Source organism: Hippocampus zosterae, chromosome 21 (assembly GCF_025434085.1).
Source record: "Hippocampus zosterae strain Florida chromosome 21, ASM2543408v3, whole genome shotgun sequence".
NCBI lineage: Eukaryota > Metazoa > Chordata > Actinopteri > Syngnathiformes > Syngnathidae > Hippocampus > Hippocampus zosterae.
The window spans coordinates 8031494-8056147 of NC_067471.1; the positions used below are offsets into that span (position 1 = coordinate 8031494).

The 24654-nt window shown below is 48.6% G+C and overlaps 3 protein-coding genes and 1 long non-coding RNA gene across 5 annotated transcripts in view; 3 read left to right on the top strand and 1 right to left on the bottom strand.

The window, feature by feature from the left end:
* The first annotated feature begins 2567 nt into the window (after positions 1 to 2567).
* ppp1r3aa (protein phosphatase 1, regulatory subunit 3Aa) lies at positions 2568 to 5436 on the top strand. Its single transcript, XM_052055273.1, has 4 exons — positions 2568 to 3285; positions 3555 to 3607; positions 3681 to 3733; positions 3811 to 5436. The coding sequence occupies exons 1-4, from the start codon at positions 2597 to 2599 to the stop codon at positions 5302 to 5304; spliced, it is 2289 nt and encodes a 762-aa protein (XP_051911233.1). The 5' UTR covers positions 2568 to 2596; the 3' UTR covers positions 5305 to 5436.
* The window catches only part of LOC127593704 (uncharacterized), a 191533-nt gene continuing 172123 nt past the window's right edge, over positions 5245 to 24654 (bottom strand). The window contains exon 2 of the long non-coding RNA XR_007960473.1: positions 5245 to 5318. This is a non-coding gene — a long non-coding RNA (uncharacterized LOC127593704). The remainder of the gene's footprint in view (positions 5319 to 24654) is intronic.
* Positions 14155 to 14806, top strand: LOC127593703 (small integral membrane protein 30-like). Its single transcript, XM_052055303.1, has one exon. The coding sequence runs from the start codon at positions 14238 to 14240 to the stop codon at positions 14430 to 14432; it is 195 nt and encodes a 64-aa protein (XP_051911263.1). The 5' UTR covers positions 14155 to 14237; the 3' UTR covers positions 14433 to 14806.
* On the top strand, positions 15886 to 19540 carry gpr85 (G protein-coupled receptor 85). 2 transcript variants are annotated; one of them, XM_052055293.1, is made up of 2 exons: positions 15886 to 16397; positions 16969 to 19540. In XM_052055293.1, the coding sequence occupies exon 2, from the start codon at positions 17147 to 17149 to the stop codon at positions 18278 to 18280; it is 1134 nt and encodes a 377-aa protein (XP_051911253.1). In that variant the 5' UTR covers positions 15886 to 16397; positions 16969 to 17146; the 3' UTR covers positions 18281 to 19540. The 2 variants fall into 2 exon arrangements, with proteins under 2 accessions (XP_051911253.1, XP_051911252.1); XM_052055292.1 differs by having other exon boundaries at positions 15886 to 16393.

Genomic DNA, 24654 nt, shown 5'->3' on the forward strand with positions numbered 1-24654 from the left:
AGTCCTTTTTTTTTTTTTTTTTTTTTTTTTTTTTGTTGAATGGCCAAACGCTTCAAGTGTGACAGTCCGAGCTGAGCATGACGAAAAGCGACCACAAGCTGCTCGACGAGTAAATAAGCACGAATATTCCTCCGCTGGGCACTCGGGAGTGTCTCCGGCCAGCGCCGCTGTTATTCGGCTTACTTGTGCAACCCAGAGGGGGAAGCTTGCAGTCCCGTTTGAATGACGCGCAATGCGGGAAGAAGAGGGGGGGGGGGGCTGCTGGTGCTGGGGGGTGTGGGGGGCGAAAAAGGCCAAGAAGCTGTGTGTGTGTGTGTGTGTGTTTTCCTCGCGTTTCCATTCAAACACACACACACACACATATCAAGATGTATCCACGCCACGCAATTTGGGACGAGAACACACACACACACGCACGCACACTTAACCACCACCACCACCACCATCTCCTCTTCATCATCATCATCATCATCATCATCATCCTCGTGACTCCCTCAGCGGGGAGGTGAGTGTTACTTTTGGGCATACTGCGACCCCATCTGACGTCACGGGCCACCTGCTCCGTCAACAACACAACTGAAGTCAAAATGGCAATGAATAAAATGCAAAAAAAAAAAAAAAAAAAAGAGAGCGAGGCGTTTTTCCGAGGAAATAACGCCCGACTTTATTTAGTGTGAGCTATTGCAATTAAATTCTAATCAATCTTGTTGAAAACGAGTGCAAAGTGGAGGTGCAAAAAGACACACACACCAATTGATTTTTTTTTTCACAGGTAATCCGGTTTACTGAACATTTTGTAGTAGGCACAGAGCAGATGTACTAAAATAACCACAGTGTACTGGGGGGGGGGGACAATTACGTGAGACAATGCCTTAAATGTAATTATTTAAATGAATGCATGTTATTTGAAGAAACAGGCGAGTGTCATAAATTTAGGTTTAGTTTACTTAGTCGAAAGCCATAAAATAAAAAACTAACCACTCTAAAAGCCAAAAAAGACATTTTTATTGACATTCATATTGACCCGGATGATTGCTACGTCCAAAAAATGTACTATTTATTGATTACAAATGATCATCAACATGAAATGTGAGCCCCTACTCTGCTTTTGATGGTGTAAATATGTCGCCTGGCTGGATGCAAATGCCGGCATGTGTTACAAATGTTGACTGAGATGCGAATAGTTCAATTAAAAAGTGGAAAACGACATCTGTGGTTGGCTGCAACGCTATGATTGATACGCGGGGTTTTGCTGCCACCGAGCGGTCATTTGTCAAATGACAGTCAGCGATGGCCCAAAACAATGAACGATTTCTCTCTTTTTGCGCCCCCCTCCCTCCCCCAATATACACACAGCACACGAAATTGTTCGTGGTGATGTCATCTTTATATATTTGCTTTAGATTCATATTGAGTTCGTTTTTGTGTTTTGTTTTACTCAACGAGTTACAGCTGCAGCTGTTGTGCATTTTTTTGGCATTTTTTGTCGTTTTGCACGAAAAGGACGTTTGTTTTGTTTGTCGAAGTCTAATCGAAAGTCTTTCACTGCGTGTTTATTTTCTATCTGCGTGCTCGTAGCTGAGACTACATTTAATCGTGATCAAACAGCACCATCCAGAGATCGCATATTGAAATTACAAGTCTTCTGGATGCAATTGTGAAATCTTGAACACAAAAAAAATAACAGAACTAAACAAAAAACAAAAAAACGGCGCATTCTAAACATCATCACCGATCAGACCATGTCCACTCGTTTCATGAACACTTGTGACGATGAAGAGAGCAAAGTAAGGACGCTTGATAATAGCCGAGGTCCAAACGGGTCATTAAAAGTCATTAGAGGGAAATATTTGGCTCGGGAACAAAGTCTTCTTTCTGTGCCACCTGTGAAGGATTGCGCCAGTCGCATTGAAGTCCACTGACAAGATTCACTGTAACCGTAAGGGGATGACGGTCGCTCCGCATATCGAGGATTAGTCGAATTAAAGCTCACATGGTTGAACACATTCAGGACTTAATCTGCTACACAAAGAAGGGAATAATCTCCCCTTTTTGGTCCCCCCCCCCCAAAAAAAATGAGGTGAAACTCGAGAGAATAGTCGATCACGAAACTCGTATGTCGTTCGAGGCCTACACAGTCAGACCAATGATGCATCATGGGAAATGTTGGATCTGGTGTCTTGGGGGCCGGGGGGGCACTTGAACCAGTTGTTCAAGTCTGAGCCAGAATAGGTCTGAGAGTTGTCTTTTTGTTTGGGTTTGAGTGCAACGCTCCCGTCGGCCCCCGCGGACGTGAGCTTTGTCGTGTCCAGAGTGGCGTTACGTAACCCGCGTATGGATTTATTTGCTCCGTGTCGCTAGCAAACGCATTGCAACGGGATAAAGGAGCGAATAACCAATGCGAGCCCTCCGCCGGAGCCGCACGCGGCCTATTAATAGCCCCGGCCCGCTCTCAGCTGCAACCCGACTCCATCTGTCCAGTCACGTCGCCTCTCCCTCGCTCGCCCCTTCTCCAGTGTCCCCGCGGCCAGGCCGAGGGCATCGCACTCCGCGGCAGGAGAGGCCTGACAGCTGGCTCCAGGACGCCCCGCGCGCCATGGAGGCTCTGTCCATTCCGCTCCCGAAGGGATTGCCTTTAGCCGGGCGGGAACGTGAAGGTGAAGAGGTCAGGACGGAGGCCTTCTCCTCTTGGGGCTCTTCGACGGACGGGCAACGGGAGGAACCCCGCAGGAGGGTGTCCTTCGCCGACGCCTTCGGCCTGGACCTGGTGTCCGTCAAGGAGTACGACGAGGAGGTCGGCGAAAGGGAGGCACCGGCGCAAGAGGAGTTCCACCTGTCGTGTCTGTTTGCGGCGCCCCAGTCCGAGGAGGAGCTGCTGCGGCGGCTGCAGGGCCAGATGGCGGAGCTGGAGAGCGTGGAGCTCCTCCCGGGGACCGCCACCCTCCGAGGCTGCGTCCGGGTCCTCAACCTCTGTTTCAGCAAGTCCGTCTACGCCCGCATCACGCTGGACAGCTGGAAGAGCTACTTTGACCTGCCGGCTGAATACGTGCCCGGATCGAGCGATCGCAAAACCGACCGCTTTACCTTCCAGTACACCCTCGTTCCTCCGCCGGAGAAAACGGGCACCCGGGTTGAGTTCTGTCTGCGCTACGAGACGTCAGCCGGGACTTTTTGGGCCAACAACCAGGAGATGAACTACGTCATCATCTGCCACCGGAAGAGTCCCGCCAAGCAACAGGTGCACGAGGACCCGAAGAGGAAACGGAGCTGCCTTCGAGCCAACAGGTAAGAAATTCAGTTTTCCGGATATTCCGTTTTGTTCCTGACATTTTGGGAATCCGTGAACTTGATTTGCTGCATGCGTTGAAGCAAGCGCGGCTTTCGGGGCTAAAGTAGGAGCGAAATCCCGCCTGATCGCTCGACTGCAGTGATGGATTATTTTGCCCATATATGGTCGCGTTGTCCGTTGATGTGACATAATCAGGGCCGGATTCTTCAAATCCTGAATCAAATCCGTTTGAGACTGACACATGTGCATGTTTGTGCCGTTTCAGGAGGGCGAGCACGCAGGAACAAGAGAATACGGACACGGTGACGCTTGCCGCAGGTGAGGGTGTTTGTTGCGTTTGTCAAGGCCGCCCCCCACCCCTCCTAAACTTCTGGCCTTTGTCGACCTGCAGAAACCGAGGCCGCACGTGACGCGGAGGGGACGAGGGCCGAACGCAAACCGATGGTGAGGGACCAACAAACGACAACAAACTCTTGCGTCACTGTTTCGCTTGACCTTTGACCTCGTGACCTCTTTGACAGGCGGCGGGCCCAAAAAGCCGACAGCGAGCGGCGCGCTTGATGCACGTGAAAGAAATCTTCTCCCAGAGGTGGGGGCAAGCTTCCTCGCGTCAGCCCGCCGACGCCCCGCAGCCCTCGGGGGAGTTCTTGCTTCAACGGAAACAAGTGCTGACCTATCACCAAATTCCCCTGATTACACTGGACTGGGACAACGAGCAGCCGCAGTGGGTGAGCTCCAACATGGATAATATCCGGACTGGGAGAGCCAAAGTCACCTTGTCGAAAGCATCCGAGGAAAATGTCAAAGGTGCGCTGTCGGTCAATGATATTTGGGCCAACTTTCTCAATGGGGAAGGTGCGAGCCCTGACGATGAAAGCTCCGTGTGCGACGTCTGGCAGGCGTTTATTCGGGGGCCCCCCTATGTGGGCGACGGCGGCGTCCCCGAGTCGGAATGGTTGCAGAGCGCGGCCTCGGTTCGCCCGGCAACCGAGAACCGGCATGCACCTCGGAACGCGCGGCCGGCCACCTTGGCAGCCTCGGCTGTCGGTCAGGCGCCGTCACATGCTCCGCCGGCTCACGTTTCCTCGGAGTCCCGCCAGCTCTCGGAGACATGTGTCGGCGGAGGCGAAAACAGAGTGGCGCTCAGGTCGCGCACGCGGCCCGTCGCCACCGGTGACAGTTCGAGTGAGTGTCACGAGCGCAAAGAAGACCGGATAAAAGGAGGACTCAAAGGAGACGAAGCCTCGGTGCAGCTCGCGGCTGGCGGAGCGACGAGCCGGAGGGGGTCGAGGACTTCAGATGTGACCGCGGGGGCTCAGATTGCCAGTGGCGACGATGATCGGATTTTGCCGGGAGAAAGCCCGGAACGGGAAGTCACGGGTGACACAGTGGCATCCAGTGACACAAAAAGACAAGGGGCGGAGGACGGAGCCTCAATGCACAGTATGCGTGCCGTCGCATCCACGGCAGAGGAAGTAGTCGAGCCCCCGAAAAACGAGCCGTGCGAAAACCAAACGGAAAATGAGATGTCAAGAGAGCTTCGGAACCAAACCGAGTCACCCGAGAGAGTCAACTTTGATCAGGACTGGGAGGGCACTGGTGCGAAGAACGAGGAATCGGACCCTATTGTGGCCAAAGCTTTCGAAGCGATCGAGTCCAGACAAACCGGAGACGATTCCGTCAGGGGGGTCCACGGTCACGCCCGAGCCAAGGCAAACGATAACATAGCGGCTACAGTTGACCACGATCCATCGGGACGGAACAAGGGCTCCACAGAGGAAAGCGGGCAGTTGACACGCGGTCCCTCCGACGGCTTCATGTGGTGGAGCGTGCTGTACATCCTGAGTCACATCACCCGAATTGTCACCTGCAGCCTGCCGGTCGCCGGGTTCGTGGTGGTGGTGGTCCTGTACGACTTCCCAGCATTCTTTGCCGTCTACGTGTTTTCCATGGCCTGGTGGTTTTGCAAGTGGAGAGGCGCTCGGGGGGCAACAAACAAGTCGGATGTCAGTTAGGTCCCCAGATGCAGCTTGTGTGTGCGTGTGTGTGAGATAGAACACTATATTTGTATTTTTGTCTTTCCTAACTTTCACGCGGTGCAGTGCTTGTCCGACTGTCTTGAATAAAACGAACCAGTGGTCACATCATTTTCAGGGCTCCAGAAGCATTTTTTTGCACTTTTGACAATGGAAACAAATCAAGGAAGGACCGAACACAGTTCATCTTCGTCAGGGTTCGGGCTCTGTGAATGGCGGTTGGCTGTTTTACATTTTGGCCGCAATTAAGTTACCCTAGCAACAGCAAAGAAACACTTTCCCCGCGATGTTGACGCTTAACCCGTCCCCCCCAACCCCTTCCTGCGCCACTCACGCGGATAAACTCTGTGAACCGTTCGCTCCTCGCCTCTGACTCTGCGGAGCCATCCATCGCTTGGCTTTAAGTGCCTGTCGACGAGACTTGGAAGCAAGACAAATTTTTATCACGACTCAGGCAACGCATCGCAGGGCTTGATGATAAAATCACTTCAAGTTGGTCATTGGTCATTATTTTTCTTCATTCTTTTTTAAAAACAAGTCTTCACGGATTTCACTCCAGGCAGGCCTTCCCGCGTTGTTATTTTTCATGCGTCATCAATCTATCTCTGTCTCGTTATGACATCACAGACTCAAAACGGGCTCACGTTTCAACAAGTGTGTCACGACACCTCACCGTGGGTCGGTAAGCAGCTCGGCGGCAGTCACTTGATCCGGTCCGGGGTATGGCGACCTTTCGTCAAACTGGCGCCAACCCCACGCCGGCCGCCTCAAAACAGATGGCCGCTCGGCGGCGTGGCAGAAGGCCGCTTCGGAAGGCGTCCGTTCCTGTTGTTCACAAATCGCACAGCGTCACCCGCTAGAGGTGGAGGCATTCTAATCGAGTGATGTCATGCGAGCTCATCAGTGCTTCGGCGAGGCCTTGGAGGTTAAAATAGGGAAACAATATATCACGGATCATGTGAGTGGTATTCCCCGACATGCATCCGATGCGTTCAAGTGTTGGCACTGCTTTCACAGTTCAGAAGAGGATTCATTTGGGGGGGGGGGGGGGGGCGGGGACGAACTAAATATTCTGACTGCATGTGGGGAAATGTGTTATGGACTTGCACACGTAAACACATGCACGTATACAAACACACACACTAATAAGGGAACGCAAGGAAGATTGGGTTTATGTTGCGACGCCACTATATTCCTGTAGGTGTCGCCGCAGCCTCACTTATAACCCATCACACTCGTGCGCTCAATGGTTTCGTGCGCCAGAAAGCAAAAGAAAGAAAAATCACCTCAAGCAAATATTTGACGCCATGTGTATAATCCTAGACTGGAGATGTCATTCTTAATCATTCGCAGTTGTGTGACGAAAAGAGCGACAGACAGACAGACAGACAAACAATCTGGTCGCGGATCCGACCCCTCCCCCACTCTCTCCACCCCCTGTGGCAAAAAAATAATAATAATAATTCAGGAATGAAAGAAGAAAAAAACAGCGTGCAGTGAAGTGCACTGCCGGGGACAAGAGGTTGAATGAGGACATGATGCGTGTGTGGATGAGAGCTGGAGTGGAGGCTGGGCCTTGCCGCGTGGCCCGGGGGGGACCAGAGGCAGTCGGATGACAGATCGCAGACCTGACAAGACTGCATTGTCCGGCCCACTCCACCATCAGCGCCATCCATGCATCCATCCATGCATCCGTCCTGCACTTTGCCACCATGACGACCCCTGACCTTTGCACCTATCCAATCCCACTTCCACAGTGGATTTTTTTAAGCAGAAGGCACAGATTTATTTATTTTTATTTATTTTTTGGTGGCAGTGAGGAGGAGAGGGGCGGGGGGGTTCATTGGGGGAGTCTGCTGCCAAGTAACGGTCATGTTCGGAGCGCCATATGCACGTATGCGTTTGTGACGCCTCGATTGACACGTTGCGAAGCGTAACAAGGCCGCGTGGGGGAGGCACACGGGGGTGTACTGCGTAAGTGGAACGACCTTGCGCCTCCGCCTCTGTCGAGGAGATGTCTCGGGTAGCGACACCAATGACATCTCTGATCTCAAAAGTACGCAAACGACACCGATTTTCTTCGTGACAAGAACCGTTGACGGTTCATTTGAAGTGCATGTTTATGTGCGTGTTTATGTCGGAGAATTTTTCCTCTCATGCTTAGCAGGGATTTTTGTTTTGTTTGTTTATTTGTTTAAATCGTGCAATTATTCACGTGGCATTTTTTATACTCACTCACTCCAATTTGGAAATCCCTGCTGTACACCAATCATGAAATCCAGCATATTTTCTGGCAGCTCATAAAGCCTCCTCCTCTCCCTTCCCGGCGGTTTTGCCGCAAAAAGGTCACGCATGGAGCAGACTGTGTCTATCTCATCCGATTCTACTTTCATCTTTTTTTTTTTGCTTCGCATCAAACCCCCCCACACCCCCCTCCCTCCCCGTCTCTCCGCTTTCCTCTTCCGTCCAACGTTAGCCTCGCTTTGGTGTCTGTCATCAACGTAGCTGCAACCGGCGCTAACGGGAAGACTACAGAGGAAATTAAGTTACCTCATCAGTGAAGGAGAGAGAGTTTGAGCATTACGTAATAATACATACATACATACATACAGTACATGCATACACGTAATTCATGCAAGCTACACTTTCGCTCTCTTACTCTCTATGAACTGTCGAGGAGAGTGTGAGGGAAGACCGGCCTGTGTGTTACACTGCTTACAAGGCTGGCGAATTGTGTGATGTACTGTAAATGTGTGTACGCGTCGCAGTAAGTAAAGTGGTGTGTGTGTGTGTGTGTGTGTGTGTGTGTGATGGACAGAGCAAATCTACAGCAAGTCCAGTGGATTGACATTGAGTGACAGGTGAGCGGAAGCAGCAACTCAACCTGCTGTTGTCAGCTTACGGGGAAATCAATGCTTCTCACCGACTCTTTGTACTAATCTTTTTTTTTTCAACAAATCACACTCCAGCTGAACCGCAAACACCCTTACATGCGCTTGCTCTAGTTCATTAGGGAGATTAGCACAATTAAAAAGACCAAAGATGAAGAGGATCGCTTATTCAAAAGCTCCGAAAGCAGGCAGGTAAAAATTTGTGAGCGTGCTCGAATGCATTTAGGAGCAACTTGTGCTCTCCCCCCCCCAAAAAAATATAAATAAAAAAGTTGGCCCCTATTTTTACTTAACCCAACTCAGCTGTATTTATAGAGCACTTTAAAGCCACCATTGCTGTATACAAAGTGCACGGAGCAAGAATAACGCAGAAGGGAGTAAGAACTCCAAATCAAGTCTCATGCCGAGTCAAAAGCCAAAGAATAAAAAAAAAAAATAGCTATAAGTCGAGTTTTCAAGATGTTCAGCGAGGAGGCTTGCCCAACGTTCAACGGGAGCTCGTTCCAAAGAGAGGGAGCGGCGACAGAAAAGGCTCCATTCTCGGTGATGCAATCTGACATCATTTTGGGTCATTCATTTAACCCCAAAATTCGGGTTATTCAATCAACTATTTAAATGAATCTCCAAATGTTACTACGTGCAAAGATTGCTTACAATAATTGATTTTTAATTTTTTTTTTTTTTTTCCATGTGAGGAGTCACAGTCCAGGTCCTGTCTGTCGCAAATCCAAATAAATCCTTGCAATTTGCCAAATAACCACTATCGGAGACAACAAATGGCAATAAGTGGGTGTCGAGGGCGACTGCTTGCACACCTTGTTGGCAAGCTGAGCGGGCAAAAAAGAAGGCGGAGAGGGAGCGGCGCCGACAGTGGGACTACTGTGTTGCCATAGCGACTGTCTTTGCATCACAACCATAGAGAAGAGATGTTTTTATGTCCTCGTCCCTCTGCTTGTTACCCCCACCCCCAGCCCCAGCCGCATCTTCTACTTGATGTTTTTCTTCCCCGCTTTGCCACTTTTGCCTCCTTGTCTGCGCGCCGCGCAAAAAAAAAAAAAAAAAAAAGCGTGCACAACTGCGAGAAATAAATCAGGTGCAGCGATCCGGGCGGAATGCTGATGAAGGCACGGCAAGGTGGTGATGATTATTCAACGCCTCACACGGCAATCATCAAAGGCCTCCGCTTCAATCTCATTTACTGTTTTCCACGAGTAGATAATAAAAGCGTCCCAGGATGTGTCAGTCGGTCCAGTTAGCCCGTAATCAAACGTGCCGGGGAGACAGACGTAGAATGAATAGATCCAACGAGGGCTATGAACGCTACATCACTCGGGAATGTTTTGGGTGCGCGAACGGCCCCCCCCGGAGAGCCATCTCCCATCACGATCAACAGCACTTGGCCAAGTAAATGCCTTCGCCATGGTAACGGATCATTCCCAGCGCTCCTACCTGAATGCCTATCTCCATGGCAACACTGCGTAACATTCAGTGTCAGGTCATTTTTTGCTTTCTTTAAAAAATAAAATAAAATAAAATAAAAAACAAGGTTACTTGGCACTGCCAGTTGAAGTTTTCAGTTAAACTAAGCATAGAACAAAGAGAATTGCGCCCTGTGTATTCCAAACACCCGCATAACCTCCACTTTCAGTTTGATAGCTTTGTGCTAATGCTAATCATCATCTATCTATCTAAGAGTCCTAAACCTAAAACTAAGTTCAGGTCCTACTTAGAAGAAAGGTGATATTTTGTGACCTTTGGAAGTTTTGACTCGGATCAAACAGCCATGTCAGGTGGAGTTCCTCAGGGGTCAAGTCTTGGTACTTTGGCGTTAGTTCTCAATATTGACACATTTGGGACTTTTCCACTAAAGTGCAAGTCAAAAATGACATGATCCTATTTTTTTAAGCTTCCGGACTTATTTAAGTGGGTTCAAATCAGTGCAGGCGGCAAGTGTGCCGGTGGAAACGGAGGGGGGGGGGGGGGGGGGGGAACTCACACTCCCATTGACTTTCACCACAGACAAAATTAAATATATTAAAATCCCAAATCTGTTCCTCCCTCCTCTTTGCGGATGCCCTCATTTCAGAAAAGCGAGGAAGTGGGGGAGAGCGATAGAGAGAAAAGGGGGGGGGGGATGGGGATTCCATTGGAGAGGAAGGACATGCGAGGTGTCTTCCGCGCAGCGGATGATGAAATCCGAAGCAAGACCACGGCGAGCGAATGACGCCGTTCCAGGGGTTTGCGCGGCTACCCCCGACCCTCCCCCTTCCTTCCTTCCTTCTTCAATCTCCAACACAAATGTCAAACACTTAATGAGCACCAATGCGCTTCAATTTGTTCGCATTTGCCACCCAGCGAGGAAAAGAAAAGAGCCAATCTCTCAAGTGCAATAGCTGAATAATAATGAAAACGACGGGTACAAACGTGGAGCAGCGTGTGGATTCTAGATTGCGACCAAAAGGTCCTTTAAATGTCATTTCAAGTGAGTTATGCCGCGTTATGTCTGACTGGGCCTTTGCGCTGTTGGACCGAGGCCACCTGCCCCCCCCCCCAAAAAAAAAAAAAAATTCCCCCCCTTTTCGGTCAGAGTCCAAATTGAGATTTTTACCTTGATGTTAGCGCAGGCGGGCGGCCCACTCGGCTCCGATCATTAATCGGGCTCGACGGCGCAGCGGGTAACGGGCGAGCCACGGGAGAGCGCTAATGCATGCAAATGTATACTCGTTTCGGGGCAGGTTGAGCCAAGGACAGAACCGAGCCGGCAACACGGAGACTGAGAGCGTCTGGCGTTTCTATTATGGATACGCGTGTCCAATCCTAATCAAGACGTTGCTCGGACTCGCCGCTTGGACCGATTGCGCCGGTCCGCGATGTTGTGTCGTTTTCAATAAAAGTTTTGGTTCAGATCGTTACTGTGGCGCCTTTACTGCGAGACAGCTTGCGTCGACTCTTAACGCCTGGCGACAAGTGAATGGCGACGAGACGACCGTTAACGCCTCGTTAATTCATTTGCTGCTAGTTTGCCTTCTCAGCGAGAATATCGGTCGGTCGGGGGAACGGGCGAGATCATCAATATGTGACGCCAGGGCACAAAACCTGAACTCGCTCACCCTCGGTGATTGTCAACATGGCAGAAGAAATGGCTCGCCAACAAATGTTGCGGGGGGCTGGGGGGGTTCTTATTCTTACACAGAGTAAGCAAGGAGTGAATGAACAGGCCATTTAGGGAAACCCCCCAGGGGGATGGAGGAGGTTTTCAAGGTTGAGTCCTTTCACCATTGGCTCCTGTGTGTGTGTGTGTGTGTGTGTGTGTGTGTGTGTGTGTGTGTGTGTGTGTGTGTGTGTGTGTGTGTGTGTGTGTGTTTTGTGCACGTAGTCCTCTGGGTCTCAGTAACATTCAGGCAGGCTGATAGCTCCCCTCACGCTGGGAATAGAAAACCAAAACATGCTTGTGTGTGTGTGGATGGGAAGGGGGGGGGCATTGCCCAAGCGCCGATGGCCATCACAAGTCTCTTAGGTCAGACGGGGTGGGGGATGGGGGGGCAACAGCTGTTGGTGAAAATCATTTTCTACATAGCTTTGCCATGCAAGCCGAAAGACGGAAATACATTTGGTGTGGGGGGGGGGGGGGTTTAGAAATAAAATCTCGTCATTTCACACAAATAATCCCAAGGTTGCCCACATTCACACTGCCTGATAATCAAACGGGCGACGGCTGACTGCCCCACTACCCCCCCACCGACCCCCACCCAGCCTCCTCACGGTAGCTCACCGAAAGCTCGGGATGCGTCTGTAATAACTTCTCTTCCCCTTTTCTATTCAATTTTCACCGTAGCTTTTCCAATTACAAATCTCCAAAGTGCTCTGGTATCAATCGAGCTTAAAGCAATTTTCCGCCGAGTAATAGCAATCATTTCTAACGCCGACTCCCTGCCCCCCCCCCCCAAAAAACAAATATAAACTAAGAGTGACGCAGAAGCAGCTATGTTATGCCAAATCATTTGAAACAGAGACGTGAATGCAGTGGGTTCATTTCCAGTCCACTTTTCAGGTGCGGTCAAAAGAAATTCTTGACTTTTTGCTTGTGCAAAACGCAAAACAAATAAATAAGTATTCACCCGAAAATGTCCACACATCCCCAAAAACACACACCCACACGACGACCGCAACCAAAAGAAAATAAGAAAAATGATGTCATCTCTCAGTGACCCTCAGCCGATGGCGTTCTTTCTTTCCCGCCCCCCCCCCCCAAATGTACTTCAAAGCGTTGCCGACATGGATATAATTACAGTCAGCTCCACAACTATTCAGACATCAACACTGTTCTCATCTTTCGTTTTTTTTGTTTTTTTTTCGCATGGCCGTCAATCAAAGCGGCTCCTTTGTAGTGATTTAGGATGCGTGACCGTTCACAAAAGAACCCATCTGACGGTGCAGATGGACAAACGACCTGGGGCGCGATGCAAAAAAAAAAAAAAAAAAAAAAAAAGCAAGCAAAGAGGTCAACTTTTAGCATCGCGTTTTTCTGCATGCGAGCAAAAAAAGCAGACTTGGCTCTTTTCCCGACGCTTTCCTCTAAAGTGGATTGATTGGCTTGGATGCCGCCCCTCATTGGTATGTACGATTCACTCAGCTGGCGCGACGCGAGAAGCCATTTGGCTTCCGGCGTGATGGTTTTACACAAATCCCGAGACGATGGAGGAATATTTTTTTTGGCAAGAGGTGACTTTTGCTGCGCGGCCACTGAATGACCTCTGCGGAGAATTCCTCGACCTGGCCCAAGGGGCGGTTAGGGGGAGAAAGGACAGACGCAAGCTGGAAAAGATCGGCGAGGCTTGACCTCCTGCCGCAATCTGTAATTACCAAGAGTACAATCAGCGGCCTCGTTAATTTCCCCTGACTGGCAGCGGCTGGATGGCTCAATTGCAGAGAACGCAGCGGTACAACTTCATAACTAAATGGAACTGGCGTCTCGGAGCAGTTTTTGGCCTCAGAGGCCGCACGGAGGGGGAAAAAAAAGTGCATATTCCGCCTCTTGTACTTGCACTCGGATGCACCGTTTGTCATCGGCCCAATGGTAATGACTTGTCTTTGAAAAGCAAATGAGCCCCCCCCCACCCCATTTCCATGGAAGTGTGCAGATTTAAACCAACCACCACGTGATTGTATTTGTCATATCAAGGCAGAGAGGTGACATTTATACAAATGAAACATGTTGAGTTATCAACCCCCCTTTGCATATATTTCTCTCTCGCACGCTCATAATAAATATATGAAAGACAGGCACAGCATTTTACTTTTTTTTTAAAATCATACTTTGCCCTGTAGTGTTTGTTATCCTCACGACAGATGTAAAATCGTCCGAGTCTAACTGTTCAATGTAAAAAGGGTTGACCACAATATCAGGGCATCCCACATGCTTCAAAGTGTGAGTCGGCGTGGCTTTTGTTTGGGTGTTTGTACTTCAACAACCACAGCCCAGCAACCACGAGACACATGAAAATCCATTTGACACTCCCCCTGTGTATAACAGACGGTGCACCGAACCAGTGCAAAAGCACTTGAGCGGCTCTTGTTTTAAGTGGGTTGCAACAAATCAATTTCTAAACATAATTAATTTTCGTGGGGAGGGGGGGGGGGGATCGTTTGCTTCAAAGCCGTGACGATTAATTGTGACTGACGTGTGCTGCTTACAAAAGGGAAAACATCAATACTGCTTATACTGAGGAGATGATAGCATTCGTTTCCAGTTACGATGCTGCATGCATTATCTCAACTCAACTCGACTGTATTTATAGAGCACGTTCAAACAGCCATCTATTTTTTATTATCTAGTTATACATTCAAAATATGTGCAATTCATTCATTGTATCATATTCATCCACGCCTGGTACAGAAAAACGACGTTGCCATTGGCTGACCAACCCCGGAAGTCCCGTCCTTCTGTCGCATGACTTTGACGTAACAACGCGCAGACGCTTTCCCGGAAGCGGACGACGCTGCAGCTGGAGAGCTCAAAACATGACGCCCAAACAGCGACTTTCAGGCGTTGCGGCGGCATTTACCTCTTTGGTTTTCCTCCAGACGATCCCCCCCGTGGCGGCGTATGATGCCGGTGACGCGTTGGCTCTGTTGCTGGGAACTGTCATCGCCATGGTGGGCTTCTGCGCCTGCCTGGGCTGGTACGCGCGGAAGCGGAACAGACTGCTGCAGTGAGGAGGAACGAGGCGCCCTTTCCCGTCTCGTGACTCGACAACACATTGCTGTGCATACCTCATACAAACATATGACTATTTGCACTCGTTTGCGGTTGTTGCAGTCTTGGATGAAATTGACCGATAAATTCATGATCAGGAGCGTGCGTCGGCTGCGTCCTGACGTTGAAGAAGAAGCGGAAGTCGGGAAGAAGGACCAAAGAGCAAGTTGCACTGCTGGCAAAAAAAGGACTCAACACTGTCGTTGCCTCGATCTAAATACTTGTATTATGCTCAAAATGCTTATTTGAATGTATTTTTGCATCTTCGTTGGCAAATGTGAAAGACAAGCTATCGATCGCCAAACCTGTTAAAATAAAAGCATTTAAACCATGACCGGAAATACTTTGTGGTGATTGTTTTTTTTTCTTTTGGAGTTCAACTTCAATTAAGCCACACGTTTGAATGCAGCAATCACATAGAAAACAGTGTGAATTATGCACCGATGTAGACAGAAGAGAGAAAAGGGCATTGAGAATGCGTGCATACACAATTTACTGTCTTAACTCGATCATATGCTTTTTCTGGTTGACTATAAATCTTTCAAAATAAATCCACAGACACATGGACGACCCTGTGTCATAAAACGAGAATGAAGAGTCCTTTAAAAATGCCATCGCCCCACCAAAGGTAGGATCGTGGAGCTATACAGCGAAAGCACATTGTCTCACACGCGTTGCGACATGACGGCTGCATGCTTGAAAAAACCAATTCTATGAATTTGTCATGCCGCCCCGGACGAGAGAACAACAGTGAGCAAAGTGCTTGTCAATTATGCATTTCCCGTACATGGGATGCCTTCTACCTCAAGTGAACCTGTTAGCCAGACTCGACCCACTTAGACGCTATAGCTCCCAACGCTATACATGCCACATTTGTAAATGCTCGCAACAATATGACACAAGCGTGGTGGCACACGGCGAGGGTCGCGGGCTTGCTGGAGCCTCTCCCAGCCAATCACAGGGCGCAAACAACCATTCACGCTAGCATTCATACCTTAAGACAATTAAAAGCGTTTGATTATCATTATTCGTTTGTATAAAGAATTGAGGCCCTGTTACAGACTTTTGATACCCCATAAATCACATTCAATACGTAAGCAAACAAATAAACCCGTTCTTAAAAAATATTTACTTTTGCCGAGAAAATGCGAAACAGTATCATGATTAATATGTTGTGTGTGCGACAGAAATTATCTATAAACATTGCGCCTTCAGTCTCATGCCTAAACCCAAATTAGACTATCAAGCTGAAAAAAAAATTACACTGGTGAGATGTGTGGATTGGATGCCAGGGTTAGTGTGCGGTATGTATGGCAACGTGATGCCAATGTGCCTGTTTAAGTGGTGGTGATTAAAAAATTATTATTATTATTATTTTTGCAGGGCAGCAGAGGCCCAGTTGAGTGGATGAGAGCTGCTGCTGCTGCTACTACTGCTGCTGCTGCTGCAACAAGAGACAGGACGCGTCTTGGATCACAAATAGGGATGCAGTGCGCATGCGCACTGCTCCCCGTTTACTGTATGATATTCGCCGTGGTGGAAGAAAAGGGTTAGGGGCAGGCAACAATCGGGATTTTTTTTTAAAGCAGCGACAAAACACGACGAAATAATCTCCAGGAGATGTGACAAAGGAGTTTTACCAAGAGCGGATCGATAGCCCCCAGATTGCCTTTTTTATTTGTAACAGATTTTTTTTCTTTTTTTTTTTTAACCTATTTTTCCCCCCTCCTTGTGTTTCCTGGAAGATTTTGACATGATTCGTGTCTCGTCGACGCTGTTGTGTTTTCTCTAAAGCGGTGACGAAAATACTGGGATTGCTTCTCCGTCCAGTACCGCTGCTGCTTTGTTTCATGTGACAATCGAAGGAGGCTTCTTCCCCTTTTTTTTTTACCTCTCTCTTTTTTTTAAATATAAATAAACCGTAAGTACGCCGCTCGACCAACACGACGTTGTTTTGTGTTTAAATACGCAATTGTGAGACTGCAAACGTGCTCTCGTGCTTGGCGTTGACGCCATTCGTGCTTTTTTCTCCAGCGAGTTAAGGCGATTTGTTCATTAAATCATCAACACAAACGCAGTTAAGGATGGACAGGGGAAAAAAAATGGAAATCACTATTAACGCTTCTTTATTTGCATCCAGTTTGAAGTGTGCTATTCGGGCTGTAAGGGTGTGATCGAGAGCACCTTATGATTAGATTTTTTTTTTCTGGAGGAGGCTTTAAAACATCCTGCTCGCTCTTGCGTAAAGAGAAAAAAAAAGAACGAACGAAAGGAAAACGTCCTTCACTGCGCAATCGTCAATCCGAGAAGGATGAACGCGAGGAGGCTTCCGTGCGGCTGCTGAAATTGAAATGCATGTTGAAACGCTTGAGTCGAATGTGACAGAGACATTGCAGTCGCTGATAGGCGGATGCTTTTTTTTTTTTTTCGAAAAAATATTTATTTATTGCCCCCCCCCCCTCTCTTCCTCGTTTTTTTTGTTGTTGCTTCCTTTAGGTGTGATGAGACAAAGGAACAAAGGATGCCTTAGAGGAGAGGTTGCCTACATGCCCGGAAATCTCCTCAAAGCCCGCCGCAGCCGAATGGATCCAACGCCCCCCACCCTCGCCCGCCTCCAGATCATGATCCTCGGCTGAAACTACCCCCTCCACCCCCACCCCCCCGCTCATTCTTTATGATCCCTCCTCCATCTATGGCGAACTATAGCCATGCAGGGGACCACACCATCTTGCAGAATGTCTCTCCTCTCGCCACCTTCCTCAAACTGACCTCCCTGGGCTTCATCATCGGCGTCGGCGTGGTCGGGAACCTGCTGATCTCCATCCTGCTGGTCAAAGACAAGAGCCTGCACCGGGCGCCCTACTACTTCCTACTGGACCTGTGCGCCTCCGACATCCTGCGCTCGGCCATCTGCTTCCCCTTCGTCTTCACCTCGGTCAAGAATGACTCGGCGTGGAGCTACGGCACGCTGACGTGCAAGGTGATCGCCTTCCTGGGCGTGCTCTCCTGTTTCCACACGGCCTTCATGCTCTTCTGCGTGAGCGTGACCCGCTACCTGGCCATCGCCCACCACCGCTTCTACACCAAGAGGCTGACCTTCTGGACGTGCCTGGCCGTCATCTGCATGGTGTGGACGCTGTCGGTGGCCATGGCCTTCCCGCCCGTGCTCGACGTGGGCACGTACTCGTTCATCCAGGAGGAGGACCAGTGCACCTTCCAGCACCGCTCCTTCCGTGCCAACGACTCGTTGGGCTTCATGCTCCTGCTGGCGCTCATCCTGCTGGCCACGCAGCTGGTCTACCTCAAGCTCATCTTCTTTGTCCACGACCGGCGAAAAATGAAGCCCGTCCAGTTCGTGCCGGCCGTCAGCCAGAACTGGACCTTCCACGGGCCCGGGGCCAGCGGCCAGGCGGCCGCCAACTGGCTGGCCGGCTTCGGCCGGGGCCCCACCCCGCCCACCTTGCTGGGCATCCGGCAGAACGGCAACACGGCGGGCCGCCGGCGTCTCCTGGTTTTGGACGAGTTCAAAACGGAGAAGAGGATTAGTAGGATGTTCTACATCATGACCTTTTTCTTCCTGGCGCTCTGGGGGCCTTATCTGGTGGCCTGCTACTGGCGGGTGTTCGCCAGGGGCCCCGTGGTGCCGGCGGGCTACCTGACGGCCGCCGTCTGGATGAGCTTTGCGCAGGCCGGGGTCAACCCCTTCATCTGCATCTTCTCCAACAGGGAGCTGCGGCGCTGCTTCAGCACCACGCTCCTCTACTGCCGAAAATCCAGGTTACCGAGGGAACCCTACTGCGTTATATGAAGGTTTTTAACCCCGCCCCCCACCGTTACCTTCATTTTCGCCCCTGATCGATCTGGGCTTTTTCCTCTTGTACAGCTCTCTCTCTCTCTCTCTCTCTGCTAGCTTTTCTTCTCCTCGTCCCTCCTTTCCAGCAGCCAACCACCCCCCAAAAAAAAAAGGAGGCCGAAGGAGTACAACAGGGCTCTGTGCTAAGCCCCTTGTCGTTTCGTGGAAGGCCATGCCCATGCAGAGAAGCAAAAACGCAGACAATGAAAACGCTTTGGATTTTGTTTTTTTTGTTTCCCCCCCCCCCCCAAGATGCATTATTCTGTGAACGTGTGAAATACAACAAAAATGAGGGGGGAAAAAAAGATGACAACAAAGAAATGATACCTCTCAAGGAATCACTGGAAATGTTTTACATTTTTCAGAATTGCACTACACAACAAAGAAGATGTAAAGATGTTGCAAAGACAACGCCCCCCCCCTCCCCTTCCTTTTTTCTCCAAACTAAACGATGAATGCTTTAATTTGCAACAGACTACACACGCAAAAATCGCTGTAAGTAAGGCAAACGTGTTGGAATTACACCATCACCAGAGGATAAAGTGGTTTTCATGTAAGTGGTAACTTTTTTTTCATTGACAAAGGGGCGTGATGGAGGGGGGGGGGGATTTTTTCTGACGTGTGTTTTTGAAATTTCAACTAGAATGGATCTTTTATAGTTTTCGCCATATGTCCCGAATAGTGTCTACCATTGTTCGTTTTTTTTAAATTTTTATTATCACCTTTTACAGCGGGGGGGGAAGGAAATGCGGATTTTTTTTCTTTGACAAGAAGCTTTGGGGAACAAACTTGTGCTGAAAAAAAAAAAAAAACATTTGAAGATAAGTGTGTCATCATATCCACGTACGCTAAACACTGTCATATTGTTACCGATGCCAGTCCGGGTGTTCTTGCCTTAATGGTTACAATGCTATCGTCATCTAAGTTCATTCGATGCACTCCTATGAAGTCAGTCCTTAGATGCAACGGGAAGTTAGGATTTCTTTTTATTTATGTATTTTTTTTAATCACATGAAGTGCATGTCCTCTTTTTTTTTTTTTTTTTTTTTTTTTTAAACAGGTTTCTCTGACCACCGCGTGCTCAGAGCACAGACAATGAGTGTGTGTGTGTGTGCGTGAGTGCATCAAACACTTCAAGACCAGAGCCTTAGTATGATATCTTGCACAATTTGTAAAAAAACAAAACAAAAACAAGACAAAAATACAAAAACAAAACAAAAGAAAAAAAAACATCAGTAAAAGTCAAAAGACAAAAAAGGGGGACATTTAAGGCACACTGTCTTGTTTCTACTTTCCCTACATTTGCTCTCTTCCGATTATTTTTTTTCTCTCTTCTCTCTCTCTCTGGTGGCCATTTCCCCCCCCCCCCCACCCCCCCTCACAATTACTCTGTTCCTTTTTGTAAATTATAGATGGCGTGTAAGTATGTGAGTCTTTTATTTACTTTTTGGAGTCCCGAATGTGAGTACGTTATCAGTAAGGATTGCATTTCGCTGAAAGTTAACTGTGTAACCTGTTGCTTTTTTTTTTCTTTTCCAAAAATAATAATAATAATAAAAAAAATAATTAAAAAAAAAGAAAGTTTCCATTTCGCAACATGGTTCATTTGCTACCTATGGGGGGGGGAATGCGATCCATTGTCAAAAATGTGTTTTGGTTTTGGTGCATTGGGGCTACGTTTGCTAGTTGTTGTGTGTGAAGTTGAATGCTAATACGATCTCGATGCGTGTGGAAGCGCAACCAAAGTTTTTTTTTTTTGTCTTTATGTACATTCATCCAGGCACGTGCACAGATAGGCCCTAAATGGTGCTTATTTTAATTTTATTTTTTATTTTTTTTAAGCCAAAGCACCTGATGGTGAAAGGCCTCGTAAATGCTCTACCCAGGTAATTGCACAGCAGGCTGCAGGTTGCGCTGATGAGAAAGGCCTATTAGGGATCCATTGTCATGATGAGCTTGGCAACGACTGTTTGGTTTAGGACGCTGATCAATCTATGAGTCCCGTGCAGATGATGCGCAAGCCGTTTTATTATCATTTAAGTGAGCGCCAAGATGGGCCCGATTGCTTATGGCAAGGCTTTTGAATCTCCTCTTTCTTGGCACAGCCGAGGAAAGAAACTGTTTGGAGGACGTTTTGTGCGAGCCCGCCTTTAAAGTTGGATCAGAACGCGATTGAGGATTGTTCCGAAGCAAAAAAACGATTAGCACGCGGGGGTCTGCTTGAGATCCGGTGTTTGAAGCACAGAACAAGGGAACGTGCCGTCTTTCCAATTTTACAATTGTTGCGCGGTAAGTAAAATCTGTTATTTTTCTCATTCATCATGTATAATATGAGCAAATCTGTCGACCGGGTAACGTCGAATGGCTTTCTGGAAAGCGTAATTAAGAGGGCAGTTGGGCTTTGTGCAGAAAGAGTGTCTTTTTTTTTTTTGTACGTGCATCACCCTGCTTGGCCTGTTTGTTTGGATTGCATAAAGGCGCCATTGAAGTGCTTTTCAATAGCCGCGGGGCACGGCTTTTCATATTTGGTGACAGGCTTTCCGTATATTGAGTATTTGCCACGGGGGGGGTGAGGGGGGAGTGCCCTCGTGGAGAACACCTACATGCTAACCGGTGGCTTTCTCGCGAACGCTATGGTTTCACGCTCACGGTTTGCATCCTGAGCCCTTCTAAAAGCTCACCGCAAATTTCCAAGAGCTCTTTTGATTTTGTACCCCTGACACCAGAATCGGGAGCACCCCATATTGTGCAATGTTGGAGGCTTCGATGTATGAGGTCAACGTTTGGGTCAGTCACTCTTTGAGCTACATTGCGTTATTTCTGACTCAGCGGAATTAATTGACACCATATTAGGCAAAGATACACCACAAGAGAGAAAAAAATGAGGAAAGGGATTAAAAAAAAAAAAAACACTGCATCATTGATTGTCAGACAAACTATTACAGACCGAAGTGGCTTTGGAATACCAATGATGTCGACTGCTCGTCCTTCCGCTAACAGAAACGAATAGCCGTGCTTAAAATGATTGAAGTGGCGTTTGCATCAAATGGGTCTGGCTATTTCCTGGAGCACCGGGTTTACTACCATGAGCTTTGTTGACACAACCGAATGTAACATGTTGCGCTCTCGCGTCCGCCGGCTGGCAACGTCAACAATTTGTGGTCTTTCTTTGCTGCTGTTGCCATGGTCACGAAAACAAAATGTCCACCGCAATTGACTGCGGTCGCGTTGTCACGCTTTGTCTCTCTTTGTCTCTCTTTATAACCGTATGGACAAATGGAATTGACTTTTGGATGCCAAGTCAGTCGGGGAAAAAAAAAAAATCCCTGCTTTAACTGCACAAAATCGCAGCTCATCCAAGTAACTGTTTGCAAAATGCTGCAGGCTTAGGATGAAGTCTGATGTTTGCTAAGGCTCAGGATCCGCGATGACGCCGGGGGATAAAATGTGATTGGTGGCCGGGCGACGACTCAAGCGCAAGTATGCCAACATTGGAATATGTGGAGGAGACACGACTGCTAAGGTGTAATCTCCCCCCCCCCCCCCCCACCACCGCTGACAAGGATTACCCATGCTAGATTAAAACATCCCATGATACCCGAGGGTCCCGATGCACAATCAATGCTGCGGATGATTGTATTTTATTTGTTGCGTGTCAAAAACTTGGGTCATCTCTAATCTGGGATTTAGGTAGCAGACGCAGCAGCAGTAGAAATCCAGGCAGTGTTGAAATGATGCAGATAAAATATCATCCAAAAGTGAATGCAAACACACACCCCGCCCCCCCCCCCCAGAAAAAACTGCATTGATCTCCACTGTCCAAGAGACGAATTTGTCCACAGACGGTCGCTACTCTTTTGAAGTTTGCAGACTCAAAGTGTCACGTGCAAACATTTCCCCCCCCGACATGCTAAAATATTCAAAGGATGCTATCTGGCTCCTAAGAGTGGGCGGGATTAGATGGGATGGGGAGGGGGTGTGGAAAGGGGGCTTTGAAAGCATGATACTGCAGCAAGGAAGCGAGTGCGCTCTCGTCCCACATTTGCGGAGGGCAATTTGTCACGGATGCAACGGCTAAACGTATACATGACGGCGCTTATTTACGACACGGAGCCTTCGGGTGCTTCGCATGTGGCCACGGTATGGCGCAAGCAATCCCCTCGATCGCTTATCGATTTGTGATTGCATCACCACTTGCTTATTTATCCCACAATCGCGCACCGTGAAGATGTTTATCCGGGTGATTTGTTTGCACTAATTCGGCTTGTTTTGACGAATCCGAGGGCTTTCGGAAGGGGGGGGGGGGTTGTTAATCCTCTTGTTTCTTCTTCCAGCCTATTCAGCACTCTCATAACCCGCCCCACCAATCTCATCATCGCTTTATTTTTGGAAACATCTCATTCTTGTGAGTCAGGCCTCATCTTTAACATTTTTTTTTTTTTTGCTCTGAGAACAGTAAAAAAAAAATTCTGTGTGCTCTCTTCGGAGTGGAATAATTCCGAATTTGTGACTGTTAATGTTTGCGATTGATGGCGAGTAATGGATTGATGGGCTGCTTTGAAAAGGCGACCAGTAGCAATTTGTCACCCCCCCAAAAAAATTTTTTTAAAATGGCGCTGGCAAATGTAAAGCCGCATGCATGATGCAATTTCTTTTTTTTTTTTTTTTTTTTTTTAATGACGCTTGGCCGTTAAAAGCGACACGGCGTTTTCACGGACTGAATCAAGGCTGATCGGTTCTCTTTGTTACCCTGTGAGAGGAAGTCGGCGTTCCCGGTTCGGTTCAATAAGGCACATCTCCACTCGACTCACTTGAGGAACGTTTGCGTTTGAAAGTTAAGCGTGCCAAATCGGGGCAACGGTGCTCTTTGCTTATGTTGTTGCCTAGCAACAACCACAAGAGGCAGTTTGTTGAAGCCTGCCATTTTTTTTTTCCTCAGAAATGTGAAATATTTTTATCTTCAAAGCCTGCACACAACTCCATGGGGAGATGCACGACGGTATCTCCTTTAAACGTGGAAAACAAAAGGGGTCAGTGCGGCAGATTCCTCGTTTGAGCATTCGAATAGCAACATTGAAATGTCCAAATGTCCAAATGCCGCGATGTAACCCAAAATTAGCGGCTCTAGGGGCGAGCGGATAAGCGCGTGGCGGCGATAAGATCCCAGCTAATTAGCCGTTCCGAGCCAATCGATGACTGGGAGATGCAAAACGCGCGTGGAACGTCAAGTATTGTTCTCGTGTTCCAGATAGGCGGCATGTCGGGTTCAAATCTTGGGTCAAGTTTGACTTCGGACTTGACTTGTCCGAAATTCAACCTACGGCCCACGTGCAATGCTCATTTTCCCCACTAGGGCGGAGCGTCGGCGCACTTGTAGTTAGCGATGTTCGACGCCAGCCCAGATGCAAAACATGAGATTGTGTGGTCGGGAGAATACTGATGAAGTATTCAGATCGAGTTCCCCAACCCGACCCGAGCCCCCCCCCCGGCTCATTCTCTCGCAAAGCATGGCAACGGTAGTGCAGCGGTGTTTTTTTATTGTTTTGTTTTTTGCAAAGGCGCAGCGCCTCTTATTTCACTCTGAGAGAGGTCGTAAATGATGTAAGAGGAAACGTCCGCGGCTAATGAGTCCTGCGAGTGTCGAGCAAGAACGACAAACACGGCTTCCTCAACGTCGTTTTTTTGGAGTGTCTTCCCGCGACGACAACATCAACGGGCGCATGCGGTCATAATGCTATGTGACAGGGGCAGTCGAGGGGAAGTGAATTGGAGAACTTAGATGGGGGGGGGGGGCTGCATTTAAAGAGACTGAAAGAAGTGGACGCTCATGTCCAGTTCACTTGAGAGGATGACCAAGGGGGGGGGGGGGGGGGCGCTTGCAAGGAAATTTGGACTCTCACAGTTCTTGGAGCTTGGAAACATTCATTGGATTCATTCCTCTCATTTGATCCAATGCATTTCTTTTTTTTTTTTTTTTTAAACGCCATGCCGAATCATTTCTTCCATCCCACACATCCGATCCATCAGTCTTTGGTTTCGGTCACTCCTCATTCCCAAGCCGCCCTTTTGTTTACCTCGTCCACCCTCCTCCATCATGGCCACCATCCGTTGCAGGTAACGGAATGAACAAGCGGCGTATCGGATGGGGCTCCGGATGAGCCAGCCCCGTAGGTGTCTTGAGTGGGCGCCGCTCAAAATGGATTCGGAGAAGACGGCCGGCCCAGAATAACACACTTTGTCTCTTCTGGCTTTGTCCTTCGCCTTTCATGTTGGCTGTCAGTCAACAGCCCAAAGCACAAAGATGATTTCAAAAGAAGACCGCTGATGAG